The 20,080-nt window shown below is 45.4% G+C and overlaps 1 protein-coding gene across 1 annotated transcript; it reads left to right on the top strand.

Annotated features, from left to right (window-relative positions):
* Positions 1-1,856: 1,856 nt before the first annotated feature.
* LOC118394314 (fibulin-7) lies at positions 1,857-17,727 on the top strand. Its single transcript, XM_035787509.2, has 8 exons — positions 1,857-2,116; positions 9,003-9,162; positions 9,682-9,852; positions 10,692-10,817; positions 15,649-15,831; positions 15,946-16,083; positions 16,509-16,644; positions 16,765-17,727. Exons 1-8 carry the CDS (start codon positions 2,051-2,053, stop codon positions 17,126-17,128), a joined length of 1,344 nt encoding a protein of 447 aa, XP_035643402.2. The 5' UTR covers positions 1,857-2,050; the 3' UTR covers positions 17,129-17,727.
* The last annotated feature ends 2,353 nt before the right edge of the window (positions 17,728-20,080 follow it).

The raw sequence follows: 20,080 nt of genomic DNA, 5'->3' as shown, positions 1-20,080 counted from the left end.
CAGCAAGACAATATAATCACCACACTGAAACTATGAAACGTCTGCTAAACAAAAGAGTTCTGATACCCAATCATTCTCCATCATCACATCAAAACCCAACATTTCCAACTACACCCCCGCCACACGACACACAAACACATCAAATGTCTTGACCATTAGTAGCAAATCATATGCGCACATGTAATCAAAAATGAAATTTCACAATAAATCCCTCCAAACTTGTGTATTCTTAAGACTCTGATTTCATTTGAGGGTTCGTACTGTATGTGTGTGTTCCCCACAGAAACTGAAGGACAGGGGGTAGGGGGTGTGTATTGGGGAACCAGTTTCAACAGAACCTCAACTGTGCTGTTCTGCTTCTCATTACAGAAGGATCTCACAGGATTGAGAGCCATCTCGTGTTTCTGTATTATATTCTCAAAGATATAAAAGAACAGACATTGTGGAGTGAGACCCCCATGCAGTGAGGCACCAATCAGTCACGAACCACTCACTGGTCATGGGCTATTGATTCTGCATGCAGCTCTCTTCTCATTATCCTCTCATAGTGACATCACCTACTAGGATTAGGGAAGGTACTGTAGTAGCGCCGAGTCACCTCAGTGAGTAGGACAGAGATTCAGACATGGGAGTGATGCTTATATCACATCCTGGGCCTAGTGAAGGGCTTTCAGTAGGATGGTTTACTGTACATGGGTGAGTAGGTGGGTGGGTGGGTGGTAGTGGGGAAGTTACTGTTGTGTGACTGTTGTCTTCAGTGCTGTCCAGGCGGATTTGAGACCATCATGTCAATGAGTCGTGAAAGAGACATATTTTACCCAAGAAGGCGGGTGCGGAGGTCCCTGTGATGAGTGATGCAGAACCACAAGCCCTGGCATAGAATTGGCATGCAGAAGGGATAAATGTGTATCATAATGGACAGTGGGAGAGAACTATAGCTGAGCAAGCAGGCAAGCAAGGAGCAGTAAAGTAGAGGCCAATACATGCAGTAGAGTTCAGTGCAGGCACAGTGGGTCTATACTACGTGGGTGGGTGGTTGGATCAGTTACAGGTGGAATCAGATCTAACTCACTGACAGGTCTGTGATGGCCCCAGCGTGGGGAATGAAACAGGACTCCTGATGCTGATTATGACATGAGAATGTTTTTATGGTATGAGAACGTTCACCAGGCTGGGGGTACGACAGAATAACTAACCTCAGCTATACTTCCATGGTAGTGATGGTGTTAGGTGTGTTCTGCAGGGGAGATGAGAACATAACCATTGAATTAGATGATGGCAAGGTGATGGACACTTACTCCCTGCAGAGGGCACACCTTCCCCACTTTCTATGCTCATTCAACAGTACACTTTTACTCTCAGGATGTCTGCCATTCAAGATAACAGAAAAACACATTGGAACACAGACTCATTGTCCATTAGGCTACTGTAATTACCTGGTAATAAGCACAAGGCTGAGTTAATTCAACAAAATGTGTGCTGCTCAAGTAGGTTATATGTATTCCTGTGTTACATAGTTATTTCCCTAATGAAAGATGGGTTTACATTTCCTCGTAAATCATGAGAAGATGCAACCTGTGTGAGTTGTGTCTCACATCACCCTGCTTGTCACCTTCCCACAGTGCCCACTGCCCAGTGAAGCTTGCCTCAATCCATCCAAGCTTCCTGATAAATTTGTTTTTCTCTTCAGTTTACAAATTCCACATCTGAGAGGCTTTCAGGAGGGAGGAAATTTGCCATGTGCCTTCCAAAAAAAGGAAAAGAGTTAGAAAAAAATACACATGCCTACGCAATGGTTATTTTGTCAAATCTGGTCAACAGGTCTTCTAGTCCCATAACCTGATTGGTTCTCGACGAGTAAACCCTACATTCCATAAAGTTTTACTTTGGCATCTTGTCTGACATGTGAATGAATTAATAGCATTTCTCACAAATACCACTGAGGTGCTTATAAGCGCATTTTACACACTGGAAATTCACTGTACCCAGAAGATACCCAACCCAGAGCGCTTCGGGACTGAGTGTATTCGCAGTACAGGATTAACTGAAAATGATTTGGATGCACGCTGTCATTGTGTTCCTGTGTCTTTGTCCAATCCGCGCTGCGTTTGGGCAGGTGAGTGTTTCCTGCGGTTGTCAGTGTCACGAGGGCACCTTGGCCACTATTAAGAGACAACATATGGTGTTTCTTGGATTTATTTTGCACAGCTGGTTGGTCCAATCAAAAATGTAGCTGATTTAAAAGCACATATCACACTACATATCACAGAGTAAAACGTCAAATCTGTGTAAATTACTGAATTTTATATGATCATGGGTTACCATTATAATCTCTATGAGTGTGTTACGATTTAATGTAGTCTATTGTGGTTTCTGACATGCTTTAGGTAGTCCATTAATGTAATAAACTCAGAAAACATTTCCAGACCAATTAACTATCACATATAGCCTCAGGACATAGTTAAAATTCTTGCCATTATCTGTAATGACCTGAAAAGACTATGGGTAAATATCACACAGATTTACAACTGAGAAAATAGACCTGAGAGAAAGGTTGTCTGAATGCCCTTTTCGTGGACAGGCTTTAATTCAACATCTAACACTGAGGGATGCAGTAGTGATGCCTGGGTGTTGTTGAAGGTCAAAACGCATCAAGCTGAAGTGTCAATCTCTTGTCAAATGCAAGAGCCTGCAAGTCCAGCTATAAGGTCATTATCCATGCATCATGACATGGACAGACACCCATTGATAGAACTGGTGTTTGGTCAAACTCAATTCCCAGGCAAGCTGCACAAAGGATTACTAAGGCCCCTTGCATGCATGAGACACCGAGAGGCCCAATCACCATGAATAGACCCAACACCTCTGACGTGTTTCAGCACAAAACTGCTAAACCTCTCTACCTTGTCCAAGGACAAGGGTCTATATTACAGCAGGTTGGTGTGTGTGTGTGTGCTATGCTGTACTCTTTCTGTTGTTCAGTTAGAAATTCATGTGGAATGTCAAATTTGGATTCAATTTAGTTTTTTGTCCACATTTAGTTAAGATCATGATGTACTGTGTGGTAATGAGCTGTGTGTATGAGGAGTCTGTTCAGGTCTCGTTAGTGATCTTTGGCTTGTTCTTGTCATGGCACAACTCACACTGCAGAACTGAAGCCATGCAGTGATTGCATAATTGAACAAGGTCAGCCAGAGTATTATTAGCTACAGGACACTTTTCCTTTTATGCAAAACCTTTCTGCATCACATAATTCACTTAGAACAATTTAGAATCCTTGGATTAGATCACCATGCTACTTTGGCCTTCATCATTGCACTGCACACCTCTTGATTCAAAGAGCAGCTCAGAACTTACTGAAGGAGGCTATATGTATGTTACCTAGGCACACCAAGATAATGTCACAGACACATGAAATGTTTTGCAGCGGAGGCAGAAAGAGGACATTATCGCTGGGGCACACAAACAGCAGCCTTTCCCTCCCTCCCTCCTGACTGATGTCGCTCCAGCAGCCCAGCTCCCTGCTCCAGTTTCAATCAGCCAGGTGTTTTCACAGGATGACCAAATATTTACTTTTCTTACATAACTTCTGCCAGATGAAAACACTAATTGGCTCTCTGAAAACATTCATGAGAGGACAGAGAGGAGGAGGGAGAGAGTTGAAAGAGAGAGTGAGAGTTTAGGAAAAATATACTACTAACACTCCCTGATTTTCTCAGCCAATGGGAGGAGAGGCTGTGTCTCATACACAGGTGATGTTTACCCTCTGGGTGTTTATGCCACAGCATCTGACCCCAAACAGCCTCTCCAACCTACAGTACACCCATCCCTTCATCAACACCTACAGTACACCCAACCCTTCATCAACACCTACAGTACACCCACCCCTTCATCAACACCTACAGTACACCCACCCCTTCATCAACACCTACAGTACACCCACCCCTTCATCAACACCTACAGTACACCCACCCCTTCATCAACACCTACAGTACACCCACCCCTTCATCAACACCTACAGTACACCCACCCCTTCATCAACACCTACAGTACACCCACCCCTTCATCAACACCTACAGTACACCCACCCCTTCATCAACACCTACAGTACACCCACCCCTTCATCAACACCTACAGTACACCCACCCCTTCATCAACACCTACAGTACACCCACCCCTTCATCAACACCTACAGTACACCCACCCCTTCATCAACACCTACAGTACACCCACCCCTTCATCAACACCTACAGTACACCCACCCCTTCATCAACACCTACAGTACACCCACCCCTTCATCACACCCAGTACACCCACCCCTTCATCAACACCTACAGTACACCCACCCCTTCATCAACACCTACAGTACACCCACCCCTTCATCAACACCTACAGTACACCCACCCCTTCATCAACACCTACAGTACACCCACCCCTTCATCAACACCTACAGTACACCCACCCCTTCATCAACACCTACAGTACACCCACCCCTTCATCAACACCTACAGTACACCCACCCCTTCATCAACACCTACAGTACACCCACCCCTGCATCAACAACTACAGTACACCCACCCCTTCATCAACACCTACAGTACACCCACCCCTTCATCAACACCTACAGTACACCCACCCCTTCATCAACACCTACAGTACACCCACCCCTTCATCAACACCTACAGTACACCCACCCCTTCATCAACACCTACAGTACACCCACCCCTTCATCAACACCTACAGTACACCCACCCCTTCATCAACACCTACAGTACACCCTACCCTTTATCATTACCTACAGTACACCCACCCCTTTATCAACACCACCAGTACACCCTACCCTTTATCAAAACCACCAGTACACCCACCCCTGCATCAAAACCACCAGTACACCCACCCCTTCATCAACACCTACAGTACACCCTACCCTTTATCAACACCTACAGTACACCCTACCCTTTATCAACACCTACAGTACACCCACCCCTTCATCAACACCTACAGTGCACCCACCCCTGCATCAACACCTACAGTACACCCACCCCTGCATCAACACCTATAGTACACCCACCCCTTTATCAACACCTACAGTACACCCACCCCTTTATCAACACCTACAGTACACCCACCCCTTCATCAACACCTACAGTACACCCACCCCTTCATCAACACCACCAGTACACCCACCCCTTTATCAAAACCACCAGTACACCCACCCCTTTATCAAAACCACCAGTACACCCACCCCTTTATCAACACCACCAGTACACCCACCCCTTTATCAAAACCACCAGTACACCCACCCCTGCATCAAAACCACCAGTACACCCACCCCTTTATCAACACCTACAGCACACCCTACCCTTTATCAACACCTACAGTACACCCACCCCTTCATCAACACCTACAGTACACCCACCCCTGCATCAACACCTACAGTACACCCACCCCTTCATCAACACCTACAGTACACCCACCCCTTGATCAACACCTACAGTACACCCACCCCTTCATCAACACCACCAGTACACCCACCCCTTCATCAACACCTACAGTACACCCACCCCTTCATCAACACCTACAGTACACCCACCCCTTCATCAACACCTACAGTACACCCACCCCTTCATCAACACCTACAGTACACCCTACCCTTTATCAACACCTACAGTACACCCACCCCTTCATCAACACCTACAGTACACCCACCCCTTCATCAACACCTACAGTACACCCACCCCTTTATCAACACCTACAGTACACCCACCCCTTCATCAACACCTACAGTACACCCTACCCTTCATCAACACCTACAGTACACCCACCCCTTCATCAACACCTACAGTACACCCACCCCTTCATCAACACCTCACAGTACACCCACCCCTTCATCAACGCCTACAGTACACCCACCCCTTCATCAACACCTACAGTACACCCACCCCTTCATCAACACCTACAGTACACCCACCCCTTCATCAACACCTACAGTACACCCACCCCTTCATCAACACCTACAGTACACCCACCCCTTCATCAACACCTACAGTACACCCTACCCTTTATCAACACCTACAGTACACCCACCCCTTCATCAACACCTACAGTACACCCACCCCTTTATCAACACCTACAGTACACCCTACCCTTTATCAACACCACCAGTACACCCACCCCTTTATCAACACCACCAGTACACCCTACCCTTTATCAAAACCACCAGTACACCCACCCCTTGCATCAAAACCACCAGTACACCCACCCCTTTATCAACACCTACAGTACACCCACCCCTGCATCAACACCTACAGTACACCCACCCCTTCATCAACACCTACAGTACACCCACCCCTTGATCAACACCTACAGTACACCCACCCCTTCATCAACACCTACAGTACACCCACCCCTTCATCAACACCTACAGTACACCCACCCCTTCATCAACACCTACAGTACACCCTACCCTTTATCAACACCTACAGTACACCCACCCCTTCATCAACACCTACAGTACACCCACCCCTTCATCAACACCACCAGTACACCCACCCCTTCATCAACACCTACAGTACACCCACCCCCTTTATCAACACCTACAGTACACCCACCCCTTCATCAACACCTACAGTGCACCCACCCCTTCATCAACACCTACAGTACACCCACCCCTTTATCAACACCTACAGTACACCCACCCCTGCATCAACACCTACAGTACACCCACCCCTTCATCAACACCTACAGTACACCCACCCCTTCATCAACACCCACCCCTTCATACACCCAGTACCCCTTCATCAACACCTACAGTACACCCACCCCTTCATCAACACCTACAGTACACCCTACCCTTCATCAACACCTACAGTACACCCACCCCTTCATCAACACCTACAGTACACCCACCCCTTCATCAACACCTACAGTACACCCACCCCTTCATCAACACCTACAGTACACCCCACCCCTTCATCAACACCTACAGTACACCCACCCCTTCATCAACACCTACAGTACACCCACCCTTCATCAACACCTACAGTACACCCTACCCTTCATCAACACCTACAGTACACCCACCCCTTCATCAACACCTACAGTACACCCACCCCTTCATCAACACCTACAGTACACCCTACCCTTCGTCAACACCTACAGTACACCCACCCCTTCATCAACACCTACAGTACACCCACCCCTTCATCAACACCTACAGTACACCCTACCCTTCATCAACACCTACAGTACACCCACCCCTTCATCAACACCTACAGTACACCCACCCCTTCATCAACACCTACAGTACACCCTACCCTTCATCAACACCTACAGTACACCCACCCCTTCATCAACACCTACAGTACACCCACCACTTCATCAACACCTACAGTACACCCACCCCTTCATCAAAACCTACAGTACACCCACCCCTTCATCAACACCTACAGTACACCCACCCCTTCATCAAAACCTACAGTAGACCCACCCCTGCATCAAAACCTACAGTACACCCACCCCTTCATCAACACCTACAGTAGACCCACCCCTTCATCAACACCTACAGTACACCCACCCCTTCATCAACACCTACAGTACACCCACCCCTTCATCAAACAAAGAACACTATGAGCAAGCAACATTTTTTATGCCTCCAAGGAGATCATTCCACTGACTGTCAGAACTTTCAGAGACCTATGGGCTAAAACGATAGAACAGCCGAGGCTGGGATATGAGAAAAGACAGACTGGGAGGGGATTTAGTGTGATGGGAATCTGTTGTGAGAATGAGTCCAGATAGGATTGGAGCCACTCTTTCTCTCATGGAGTGTGTCTTTAGTGTTTCACAGCAACCCCCTTAGACCGTACAGGAGGCCTACAGGACTTCTCTCTAGCACCATCAAGTAACACCACCAGGGGCATAAGCACGCAACCTCCAAAACGTAAAACTACTACCACTAGAGAACAACTCACTTTGCACAAAGGCAAAAGCCTACCAGCCTACCAACACTACAGCCACCTCTGACTTCAAGCTCCCCAGTTGGTGGTAGGGGTTGTTGAGATGCCCATGCGTGCTCAGAACTCTTGGTTCACTTGTACAGTAGGTCAGACAACCAGGGGGATGATGTCGCCGGCTCAATTCATTCATTCACCACATCGACTAGGCTGCCTACTGTGTACAGTGAGATTAAAAACATGACCATCTGAGTGCTGATGTAGTGCTGAAGCAGGTATGTCTACTCTGATGTCTCTTCTCTGGTCTCCCTAGAAACCCAGACCAGTGACCATATGCCGTTTTATTAACTTTTAGGTACTGTACACTACATTCTTTAACTTTTAGTGCTATCTTAGGAAAACACCTAAAATGCTTTCTAATTGCAGTAACAAACCACTTCATGTGGCTCACCAGATGCTAGTTTATCATTCCTAACTCAAGCCAAAGTACAGTAGCTGCTGTACTTCTGTCCTGTTATTCCAACATTAACTTGTTGGTGAGGTCATTTCTCTGTTCTTTCCAGTGATTAAGTAGTGAGGACATTTGCTTTTGCAGTGAATGTGGTTTGTATAACTGAGTGATGTCAAATTCTAGGAAGCTAATGTAAGAATGAGTTCTGCCTCCATCTTCTGACCAAGTCACCTGTGTCTCACGGTCCCTGACTCGAGTTTAAATTAGGCAGTCATCTATCAACTGCAACTGCACTTCATTAGGCAATGAATGTGCTCTGTGTAGCCTATGTTAGCATAGGAAAAATAAACTTGCATGTTCCTTATGTTCCTCAACCCATGTTTTTAACGTGCCCCTTCGCTAAAATGCAATTAAGATCTTCCTGTATTACGGCTTTTTAAAATACAGTAACTCAAATGAATTGCCTTTTTGGGGATGACTCTCTTGTCAAGTTTTTCCCTGTATAACACTTTTGAACTCTTCCACTGCCCCTGACTTCCTATGTTTCTGTTGGACAAAAAAAGTGTTCACCTGCTTACCATGCCCTGTCCCTGTAGGACTGTCCCAGCAGGCAGGACATGCAGAGCTCCCTAAAGCAGGTCCAGAAGCTGCTGTCGACCCACGAGGCTGCATACCTTCAGAGCCTCCGCACCCTGAGGAAGAAACTCAACTTGCTACAGAACACAGCCACCAAACAGACTGGCAAAGTAAACAATGGTAAGTCTGCACACAGCCCAAACATCAGTCAAAGACGCAACATGTAGCCTACAATTTTAGCCATAGGCTTAAATTCGATTTATTCATGTTTTTTTTAAGTACACTGAAATGCCTAAAATGGCTTTTAGTAGGCCTGCTGCTTTTTATTTTATAATCCAAAAAACACCAGTTGCAAGAATGTGAAGAAGTTTTATATTACTAATGTTTTTGCTATTGTTGTCAACCTCATGAACGAGAACCAATCGTGATTCAGTAAGTTGTGTAGGCCTACACACAGCACCAGCCAAACCGACTAGTCCTGGTAAAAATGCTAATTAGCTGTAAAAATGCAGTGTCACGCTGCGTTCTAAAGATGTTTACTCTGGTGGATTGTTATTCCTTTGCTACTACTGGTACGTCATTTCACATTTGGTGGTTAGCGGTAGGTAGAAATGTTAAATTGAGCTCCTATGGACCTATGGCTGGAGAGTTAAGTCCTGGCTTATGTCCCCCTACCAACCGCCCCCCACCGCTTTACAGATACCTGTCTAAAGCTGGACACGCCTGCCAACAGCAGGAAGTTGGGAAAAGCGCAGACCCCAGGTCACGAGGTTCACTTTCTGTGTGATGCGGGTTATGAGTTGGTGGGAGCAGAGAGCAGGATGTGTCTGGAGAGCCTCACCTGGAGCGGCCAGCAGCCCACCTGCCGCAGTGAGTGACCCTACCATCTGCTACAGATTACCCTACCCCTAATCTTAACGTTAACCATTAGGGAGACACACATCTGATGTGAAATCACTATCTTTTGTCACTACTATCTACTTCTTCTCTTTCTCTGGCATCTCTTCCCCCCCACCCTTTTCTCTTCTCTTCTCCTTTCCTCTTCTGTGTCCCGTCACTCATCTCTTTATCTGCTTTTCCATCTCTCTCACGTCCTTGTCAGCATCCTCTTTGTGTCCCCCTCTCTTTTCTTTATCTCTCTTTCCCCCATTTTAAACTTCATGCATATTACTAACATTTATCTAGATAAGATGGCTTGCCTCCATATGAGTTTCATTATCAAATTTCCTTTTTATGTATTTTCATGGCCATCCAGAATGGGTTATTGAATCCAGTGACTGTGACACATAGTGATAGCAGCCCTCTGTCTTGACAGCTTGCTAACATTTAGATAATGCTTCAAAGACGTTCTGTGAGACTAAAAGTCAGGCCATCCCTTTCGCTCCGGTTATGTCGAGTACTCACACACACACACACACACACACACACACACACACACACACACACACACACACACACACACACACACACACACACACACACACACACACACACACACACACACACACACACACACACACACACACACACACACACACACACACACAGAGAGAGAAGGAGCACTCTTTTAGTTCATGCATCAGAGCTATAAGGTTCCACCTGTGCTTGTCAGTGAGTTAGCTAGCCAACATTTACATCAGGGCTAATATTACTTCATTACTTCATTCTCCTCTCTTGACTAATCCCTTACTCCTCCTGTCTTTCCTCAGACATAAATGAGTGTGCCTCGTCTCCCTGTCTGAACGGGGGGACGTGTGTGGACGAGATGAACCAGTTCTCCTGCACGTGTACCAAAGGCTGGGCCGGAGCCACCTGCCAGAGCCCTGTGCCAACATGTAGGTAGAGATGCTTAAGCAATAAGGCCCAAAGGGGTGTGGTATATTGGCCAATATACCACGGCTAAGGGCTGCCCTTATGCACGACGCAAAGTGCCTGGACTCAGCCTTTAGCCGTGGTATATTGGCCACGGCTAATATATACAACAAAACCCTTGAGGTGCCTTATTGATATTATAAACTGGAACCAGGACTTACAGTCCTATATATCTCTATGCTATGGCTAACTAGTAGCAACAACACACAAGGGCCAGACACCGAGGGAGACCCAGGTCCACTCCCTCTCGCTGGTTCTGGCTGGCTGGGCTATCATACACACTCAGGGCTCCAGGCAGAGCCAGCGAATCAATACGGCCCAGTTAGATTTTGTTTCTCTCTGTCTATTTGTTTTCATTTCTCCCCCCTGTGTACAGTACACTGCTGTAAGTGAGAACCACACACAGACTAATGGGGATTTAGATGGACTTTGACCATGAGTAACACTGCTTGCACTGTGTGGGAGCCTTCTATAAGTCTATCATCCCACTCACACACAGCCCACTGATAGAGGGCTGCATGGTGCAATGCATGTGAACACTGAGGTCAGGAAATGTTGGGAAACTACAGTGTTGCATGAATGTTTAATATTAAAAAGTTTAATGTAGCCTAACTTAAGTTGCAAGTAAGTCGAGACGACCTCCCGTCTGGTCGCCAGACAACATTTTGAGTATCTCATCTCTGTGTCCAATACATTTGTGCTCAGTCTTGACTCAGTCTTGGATAGTGACAACTGGTCATTTCTTCTGGAGACCAGCCGAGACCAGCGCAGTAAAAAACTCCTAATTATCAGCACATAAAACCGCTTTGCCTTGCCAAATATATACACTCCTTTCTTGAAACATTAATACCTGCAGTCTTTATATCTAGTATAGACATGTTTGCGCAGTGGCAAACCTATTGGACCTAGGCCTTCAGTGGCGAACCTATTGGACCTTCAGTGTGTGACAGGTTCTTGACGCTGGAAGGACAGCAATCGTCATACCAGCGGACTCATTTAGGACTGCACTTTGTTTTAAAACAAAGGGCCAGTGGCGTAGTGGAGGCTATATGCTGTGTTTATGGGCATTGTGTATACTCACTTCTTAATCCCCAGTGATGCGTATCAAAGTAGTGTAGTGGAGATATACGGCTTATCAATGATGTATAACAATAAAGAAGACATGCATAAAGTAGCTTATAAAGTAGCCTATAAAGTAGCCTATAAAGTAGCCTATAAAGTAGCCTATAAAGTAGCTTATAAATTAGCCTATAAAGTAGCCTATAAAGTAGCCTATAAAGTAGCCTATAAAGTAGCCTATAAAGTAGCCTATAAAGTAGCCTAATCGCAAAGTACGTGACATACAGCTCTGGAAAAATTTGAGATCACTGCAAAATGATGAGTTTCTCTGGTTTGACTATTTATAGGTGTGTGTTTGGGTAAAATGATCAGTTTCTATGGTTTTAGAGCATTTATTTGCAGAAAATGACAACTGGTCAAAATAACAAAAAATATGCAGTGTTGTCAGACCTTGAATAATGCAAAGAAAATAAGTTCATATTCATTTTTAAACAACACAATACTAATGTTTTAACTTAGAAAGAGTTCAGAAATCAATATTTGGTGGAATAACCCTGATTTTCAGTCACCCAAACACATACCTATAAATAGTAAAACCAGAGAAACTGATCATTTTGCAGTGGTCTCTTCATTTTTTACAGAGCTGTATATTCACATGTGCGCAGCACACACAGTCTAGTTTCAACGGAATGTCGTCTGCAGGCAGCAAGAATGCACAGCTCTCAACTGTTTTTTTGGCAAAGAGCAGCTCAAAGAAAAATGATATTGGTAGCCTGTAGGGTAGGTAGGAAATACTTTTCAATGTATGATATCTACCAGTAAATGCTAACAAAGGCAACAATGAGTATGCAAATAAGGTCAGTAGGCTATTGTGATGAGCATTCAGTCATCATACCCTGATTGCATCAGTGGTGGGCCTGGGTGGACACCCAATCAAGTTTGAGCAAAAACAGAAAAATAATACATGATTATGACAAAAATATATATTATTTATATTGTCAGACCTCCAAAATGGTCTCCTGGTGTGCTTTAAGCATTGTTGTGGACTTAGAACGTCACATTTTAATTGTTTTTCTATTTAAAAAAAGGTGTGATTTAGAGGTTGCAAATCTAAAAAACATACGATTTTTCCTTCGCTTGGCAGGCCATGAGGATATCTACTTCTCCAGGCTCCACTACACCACGGCATAGGGCCAATGGAAAGACAGCAGTCACACACAGCAAGATGTTAAAGAATAAGCAGTCCAATCACTCAGACATAGTAAACCAGTGGGTTCCAATCATAAGAATACTAAAACACAACCATTAGGCTAAGCATTTCTTAATCGAAATGTACAACTATTACTTTTCATTGCAAAAAATATTTCACGTTTAGCACACAAAGTAACCGGTGACCTAAAGTTTAAACGCAACAATGTTTCACACATAAGTTATTTTCAAAGAGATGGTTAACAACAGCAAGGGAGCTGAAATAAAATAAACAGTTCCACTCAAAAGATGAGGATAAATGTTAACTTATTCAAGAAGTTATTCTTGAAAAGGGAGAAGCTAACAAATTAGCAACATCCTCTTCTATAACACCTTCTACAGCCGCTAAAAACTAGCCTACAACAAAAGATAGTTAGCTACATCATAGGAAAACTACTGCTTGCTGTTGCGCAGTGACCTGTCAGCCTTTCAGAAAGCAGAGGTTTCCAGATTTGTTTTGTAAAAAACGGTCCACCCATTACAAGTCAAAATGTGATTGGTTGATTCCACTGTCACTCCAAAATGTTGCCTTGATTCAGTTGAATGGCAGATGCCTTCTATCTATCTTTTTTACATTTTTTATTTCACCTTTATTTAACCAGGTAGGCTAGTTGAGAACAAGTTGTCATTTACAACTGCGACCTGGCCAAGATAAAGCAAAGCAGTTCGACATACATCAACGCAGAGTTACACATGGAATAAACAAACATACAGTCAATAATACAGTGAAAAAAATTATATATACATTGTGTGCAAATGAGGTAAGATAAGGGAGGTAAGGCAATAAATAGGCCATGGTGTCGAAGTAATTACAATATAGCAATTAAACACTGGAGTGATAGATGTGCAGAAGATGAATGTGCAATTAGAGATACTGGGGTGCAAAGGAGCAAGATAAATAAATAAATAAATACAGTATGGGGATGGGCTATTTACAGATGGGCTGTGTACTGGTGCAGTGATCTGTGAGCTGCTCTGACAGCTGGTGCTTAAAGTTAGTGAGGGAGGTATGAGTCTCCAGCTTCAGTGATTTTTGCAGTATGTTCCAGTCATTGGCGGCAGAGAACTGGAAGGAAAGGCGGCCAAAGGAGGAATTGGCTTTGGGGGTGACCAGTGAAATATACCTGCTGGAGCGCGTGCTATGGGTGGGTGCTGCTATGGTGACCAGTGAGCTGAGATAAGGTGGGGCTTTACCTAGCAATGACTTGTAGTTGACCTGGAGCCAGTGGGTTTGGTGACGAATAGGAAGCGAGGGCCAGCCAACGAGAGCGTACAGGTCGCAGTGGTGGGTAGCATATGGGGCTTTGGTGACAAAACGGATGGCACTGTGATAGACTGTATCCAATTTGTTGAGTAGAGTGTTGGAGGCTATCTAGCTTCTGATGGCCTAGCCATTGGCTGACTTAGCTAGCTAGATTTATCTCCCCAGAGACCAGCAAAGAAAAATCCTGATTGGATATTTTTTTCTCTCCAGTGTTCGTTTCCTTTCCAACAAAAACTGAAGTGATTAAATAAGAACTTAATTGAAAATAATAATATAATTAATTATAGTTATTTTATAAATCCTTAGCCCTTCTCTGAAGGCATAGAAGGCCCTCATTATTTCACACTGTGTTTGGGTTATTCACAAATTGTAGAGTGGCTCTATTATCACTCAGCCTGCATTTATTTACCATTCTGAATGTATAAAGAATCCATATGTTTTTCTGAAATATGAACACAGAAATACTGGAGATTTTGAACTGTTATTATTGTGGCAATTTGACAAAATTACAATCATGGTCTTGAATTGGACTCCCATTTTTCTGGTCTCGGTCTCGTACCCCTTGTCCCTCTCCGGTCTTGGTCTTGACTCGTAGCCCTTGTCCCCCTCCGGTCTCGGTCTTGACTCGGTCTCGTACCCCTTGTCCCCCTCCAGTCTCGGTCTGGACTCGGTCTCGTACCCCTTGTCCCCCTCCAGTCTCGGTCTGGACTCGGTCTCGTACCCCTTGTCCCCCTCCAGTCTCGGTCTGGACTCGGTCTCGTACCCCTTGTCCCCCTCCAGTCTCGGTCTGGACTCGGTCTCGTACCCCTTGTCCCCCTCCAGTCTCGGTCTGGACTCGGTCTCGTACCCCTTGTCCCCCTCCGGTCTTGCGCTTGACTCGGTCTCGTACCCCTTGTCCCCCTCCAGTCTCGGGCTTGACTCGGACGAGATTTGCTCCGGTCTTGGTCATGAATTGGTCTCGCTTTAGGTGGTCTCAAACACAACACTGTTCCACTGTGGTTACCCTGGGAACAAATAGTTAATTTGTAACTCTTTGTTCACACGGTAACCATAGTGTTTTATAAAGAAATAAGCTGCACTGTACTGATTTGAAGATGGAGATGTTTAGATGGCCATGCCCTCAGACTGCAGTCAGAAACCTCCATATCAATGAGAATCATCCTTAGTTTCACTCTTCTCCTCATTCCTCTCCTTCTTTTTCTTCCTCTTTCATTTTTCTCCAGTCTTTGTCACCATGACGAACACCTCGTCTGCCACCTCCTCTGCGGCTGCTGCCATCTCTCCCCCGGCTGTGACTGTTGGTCCGTTTGTCCGTCCGTCTCGCTGTACGCAGGTCCAGGGCACTACCCACTGCACCTGTGACCCCGGATACACCATCTCTGGGCGTGACAGCACCACTTGCACAGGTACACCACAATCAGCTACCATTGCTATGGTAACATAAAAAGACACACTGTCTGACCACATAATGTTATATACTGTAACTCACATTAATGGCAATTGATGTGTGTGTGTTTCAGACGTTGATGAGTGTGAGTTGTTCCACATGGGTCAGGCTGGCCGGCTGTGTTTACATGCCTGTGTTAACACCCCTGGAGGCTACCGCTGTACCTGTCCTGCTGGATACAATGTCACCCGCGACGGACGCAACTGCAAAGGTGAAAGGAGACCTCACACACACACACACACACTGTACCAAAGTCTCAAATGCTGAACACACACACACACACACACACACACACCATCATATCCTCTGCCTCAAAACATGCCAGTTATACCAGATGAATACTAAACATTTGAATAGTCTACCACAAAGAGAAAGAAGATAACTTGGCTGAATGATAATGAATGTTTCCTATTATTTCATATCTGTTGTATCTGTAATTCCATGCAATTCTGTTATCTACTGGCTGAATAATTAAACAAACCCTACATCTGGTCTGAATAAATGTTTGTTTTTGTAGGCAACTACAATACATCCGTTATTTCTCTGTCTCGCTCTCTCTATTTTCTCTGTCTTTTTTTATCTGTCCCTCCCTCACTTTTACACACATTATTCTCCCTCTCTCTCCATGGCCTGTAGACATAGATGAGTGTGCCACCAGACTGAATAACTGCACCCGGGAGCAGATGTGTATAAACACCTACGGAGGGTTCCAGTGTGTACGTGTGGACTGCCCCCGCATACGAAACTCCACCTACAGCAAAACCTCACCCCTGTGAGTACCTTCTCTTATAGTTAATCAAGAATAGATTTGATAACATGTAACTCTTTATCACTCTCTTGCAATAATACACCCCTCAATGCCTATATAATCTTCTCTTTCCCTGTTCCCCAGGCGTTGCGAGCGTAACCCCTGCTCTGTGGACAACAAGGTGTGCTCTCAGGCCCCTAACTCCATCTCCCACCACTACCTGTCTGTCGTATCCAACCTGTCAGCACCACGCACCATGTTCCGTGTGTCGGCCCTCCGCCTCATGGGCGACACGCTGCGTTTCTCCCTGCTGGGCCGCGGGCAGGCCCGACGCCACTTCACGGTGCAGCGGTCAGACCGACAGACAGGCCAGCTGGTGCTGGGGAGCCCGGTGCAAGGCCCTGCTACACTGGAGGCAGAGGTGGAGATGACCGAGCTGGAGAAAGGGGTCCAGCTGGGGCGGTACATCACCAAGATCACCATGTTCATCTCCCAGTATGAGTTCTAGAGAGGGAGAGAGTAAGGTAGGGATTTAGAGGGTGGAATGAAGAGAGGGAGGAGGGAGTACTGTGGTAAGAGTTTTTGAGTGTGGCAGTGGATAGGGCTGGGAGGCTGGGAGGGGTGAGGCACTAAGTCCTAAGGAACAAAGAAGGACTAAAAGGAGAGGGAAGTTTAGTCGAGACATACAGGTATGGCAGTAACGGATGCATTTGGTCGAGTTGTATCAATTATAATGACAGAAAGGGAATGTTTCAGGTAAGGTTTAGGGGGGTGAGAAATTAGGGAGGGTCAGAGACATGAAAACGAGAAAATGGCCACTTGTGGTGGAGATGGAATGTTTCCTCACTGAAGCTGAGAGAGTGAGAGAGAGCTGGGTATGTAAATACGAGCTGAAGTCCTTAACTGGTTAATTGTTTTACATCCAACATATGACAAAATGACAATCAATATCTGTAAGATGAGAAGACATGACGCTACACATTGACAATCCTATATTTCCTGGTCTTGTGTTCAACTTGTTTTGATATATTTATTTTGAAGGTGTTGTAAACCCCTGTTTGTGAACTGCTTTTTATTTATCTGAGAAAGCACTATTAAACATTTATTCAAAACACCACTGTATGATTTCTAGGGTTTTATTATTTACTTTTCCTATATACTTATGTCTCTGCACAGGACTGTATAAGGGGCTTGCCTTGAACTGTGACCTGTAGATGATCTGTCTGTCATAGAGGCTGAAACAGGAGTATAATGTACAGTAGTGCAGGTCTGGGGAAGACATCAGGCATGGCAGTACAGAGCTACACTGTGCAGCAGACAGACAGCCAAAGACACTCTGCTCAAAGAGCTACTAGATCCTTACAGTATATGCATGAGCTAAACCAGCAAACACAGTGTATATTGTTACTTAATGAGATATGACAAATTGAAATGCTCTTTTACACAATGCTTAGGGGTACGTGTGTGTGTGTGTGTGTGTGTGTGTGTGTGTGTGTGTGTGTGTGTGTGTGTGTGTGTGTGTGTGTGTGTGTGTGTGTGTGTGTGTGTGTGTGTGTGTGTGTGTGTGTGTGTGTGTGTGTGTGTGTGTGTGTGTGTGTGTGCGTGCGTGTGCGTGTGTGTGTGAGGAGATGTTCTGTAGATTTGGCTGGTGTTGTTGTGGCGTGGGTTGTAGAGGATGCTGATGAAATGTTTCACCCCTGTCTCAGGCTGCCCACAAACCTTCCCCACTATCTGCACTCTATCATCTGGACAGACATGAAAACCCTGGTTAACACCACACCACACATAGGGCCAATGCCATGGACACACACAAACAAGATTCATGTGAGTAGTGGTGTGAGAACGCACACACAGATTCTTACACAATAAATTACCTGTAGTGTATAAGATATCCCACATCACAGCTCTCTCAACATAGAGCACCCTGCAATGACCACAGCACAGTGAGTGTACTTTATATAGGCACTGATGTAAGTGTAGAGTGTGAGGGGTTAACCAGCCCGGTGCAGCCACGCAGAGCCAGGCAGTGTGTATCAAGGTACAAGGCGAGACCCAGATGCAGACACAGGAGGCAGATGGTTGGAGTCTTATAATGTTTATTAATCCAAAAAAGGGTAGGCAAGAGAATGGTCCAGAGTGGTCCTTCTGTAGCTCAGTTGGTAGAGCATGGCGCTTGTAACGCCAGGGTAGTGGGTTCGATTCCCGGGACCACCCATACGTAGAATGTATGCACACATGACTGTAAGTCGCTTTGGATAAAAGCGTCTGCTAAATGGCATATATTATATTATTATATAGGGAAAAGATCAAAGCAGTTTGGAGTCCAATAGGTACCGAAGGACAGATTCAAGGTCAGGACAGGTAGGATGATCAGGCAGGCGGGAAAGTAGTCCAGAGTCAGGCAGGGGTCAAAACCGGGAAGACTATCAAAAGAGAATAGAAAAGGAGTATGGGAAAAACACACTGGTTGACTTGACTAAACATACAAGACCAACTGGCAATGAGAGACAGGAAACACAGGGATAAATACACTGGAAAATAAGCAACACCTGGAGGGGGTGGAGACAATCACAGGGACAGATTAAACAGATCAGGACGTGACAGTGTGCCTCAGACAAACAGGCACTAACACACTGAACCCAGCCCCACCTCGGAGTCACCATATTGGGCTGAGAGAGAGACGAGGAGGGACTCCCCTGACCTGGCTGAGACCCACTAGGGGACCACAGGGGGGTGAGGATCCCAAAATGGGATTGCACACAGAGGGACAGGGGGAAATGATAAAGAGAGATAGAGGAAGAGAGAATGATGGCTGAATAGAGTGGTATCAATAGCAAGCAATTCACAGCGAGACTCTATTTCTGCTCTGAAAGAGACCCCTCACTGTTCTTCACTCTGTCTGTATCTCTCTCCCTTTCTGTCTTGATGAAAGGAAGGGACAGAAAGAGAAAGGAAAAAATTAGATGTATAGTTGAATGGCAGCCTGTCCCAATGTTGTCGTTCCCCGGGGGAGGAACAAAGCTGATGTGGTGATGAGTCAGTCCCTATATCCTCTCTGACCCCCTCCACACCTCTCCTCTCCTCACCCCCTCCTAACCCGCTTGTCTCTGCCCATCCAGGACTACCTGTATCTCACCCACACCTCCTCCTGTCCTGAATACAAACCCTACACTCTGACCCCACTCTTGTCCTCTTTTCAATCAGTCTCAGACCCCACACAGACACATTAAAGGTCCAATGTAACTGTTTTTTTTTATATCAATATCAAATCATTTCTGGGTGACACTTAAGAACATTACTGTAATAAATTCTATTATAATGGGCAAAAATTCTAAACTATTTCTCAAGCAAGAATGTAATTGGTCTATTAACCAATTCACTGCACGGTGATGTCACTATGGAAAGCCCAAACTCGCGCCCATACAAAACCTGCTAATTATAAGGTCCTGTGTGGAAGATT

This window comes from Oncorhynchus keta, chromosome 14 (assembly GCF_023373465.1).
Source record: "Oncorhynchus keta strain PuntledgeMale-10-30-2019 chromosome 14, Oket_V2, whole genome shotgun sequence".
NCBI classification, from domain to species: domain Eukaryota; kingdom Metazoa; phylum Chordata; class Actinopteri; order Salmoniformes; family Salmonidae; genus Oncorhynchus; species Oncorhynchus keta.
Note: the sequence above shows the minus strand (reverse complement) of the source record. Positions and strands in the feature narration are given on the sequence as shown.

What these genes read in the sequence shown, in the direction of transcription:
- LOC118394314 (XM_035787509.2), top strand. Translation starts at nt 2,051, where the DNA reads ATGATTTGGATGCACGCTGTCATTGTGTTCCTGTGTCTTTGTCCAATC. An exon ending in CCAGAGCCCTGTGCCAACAT is followed by an intron (nt 10,818 to 15,648) that starts GTAGGTAGAGAT and finishes ATTTTTCTCCAG; the next exon opens with TCTTTGTCACCATGACGAAC. An exon ending in CGACGGACGCAACTGCAAAG is followed by an intron (nt 16,084 to 16,508) that starts GTGAAAGGAGAC and finishes CATGGCCTGTAG; the next exon opens with ACATAGATGAGTGTGCCACC.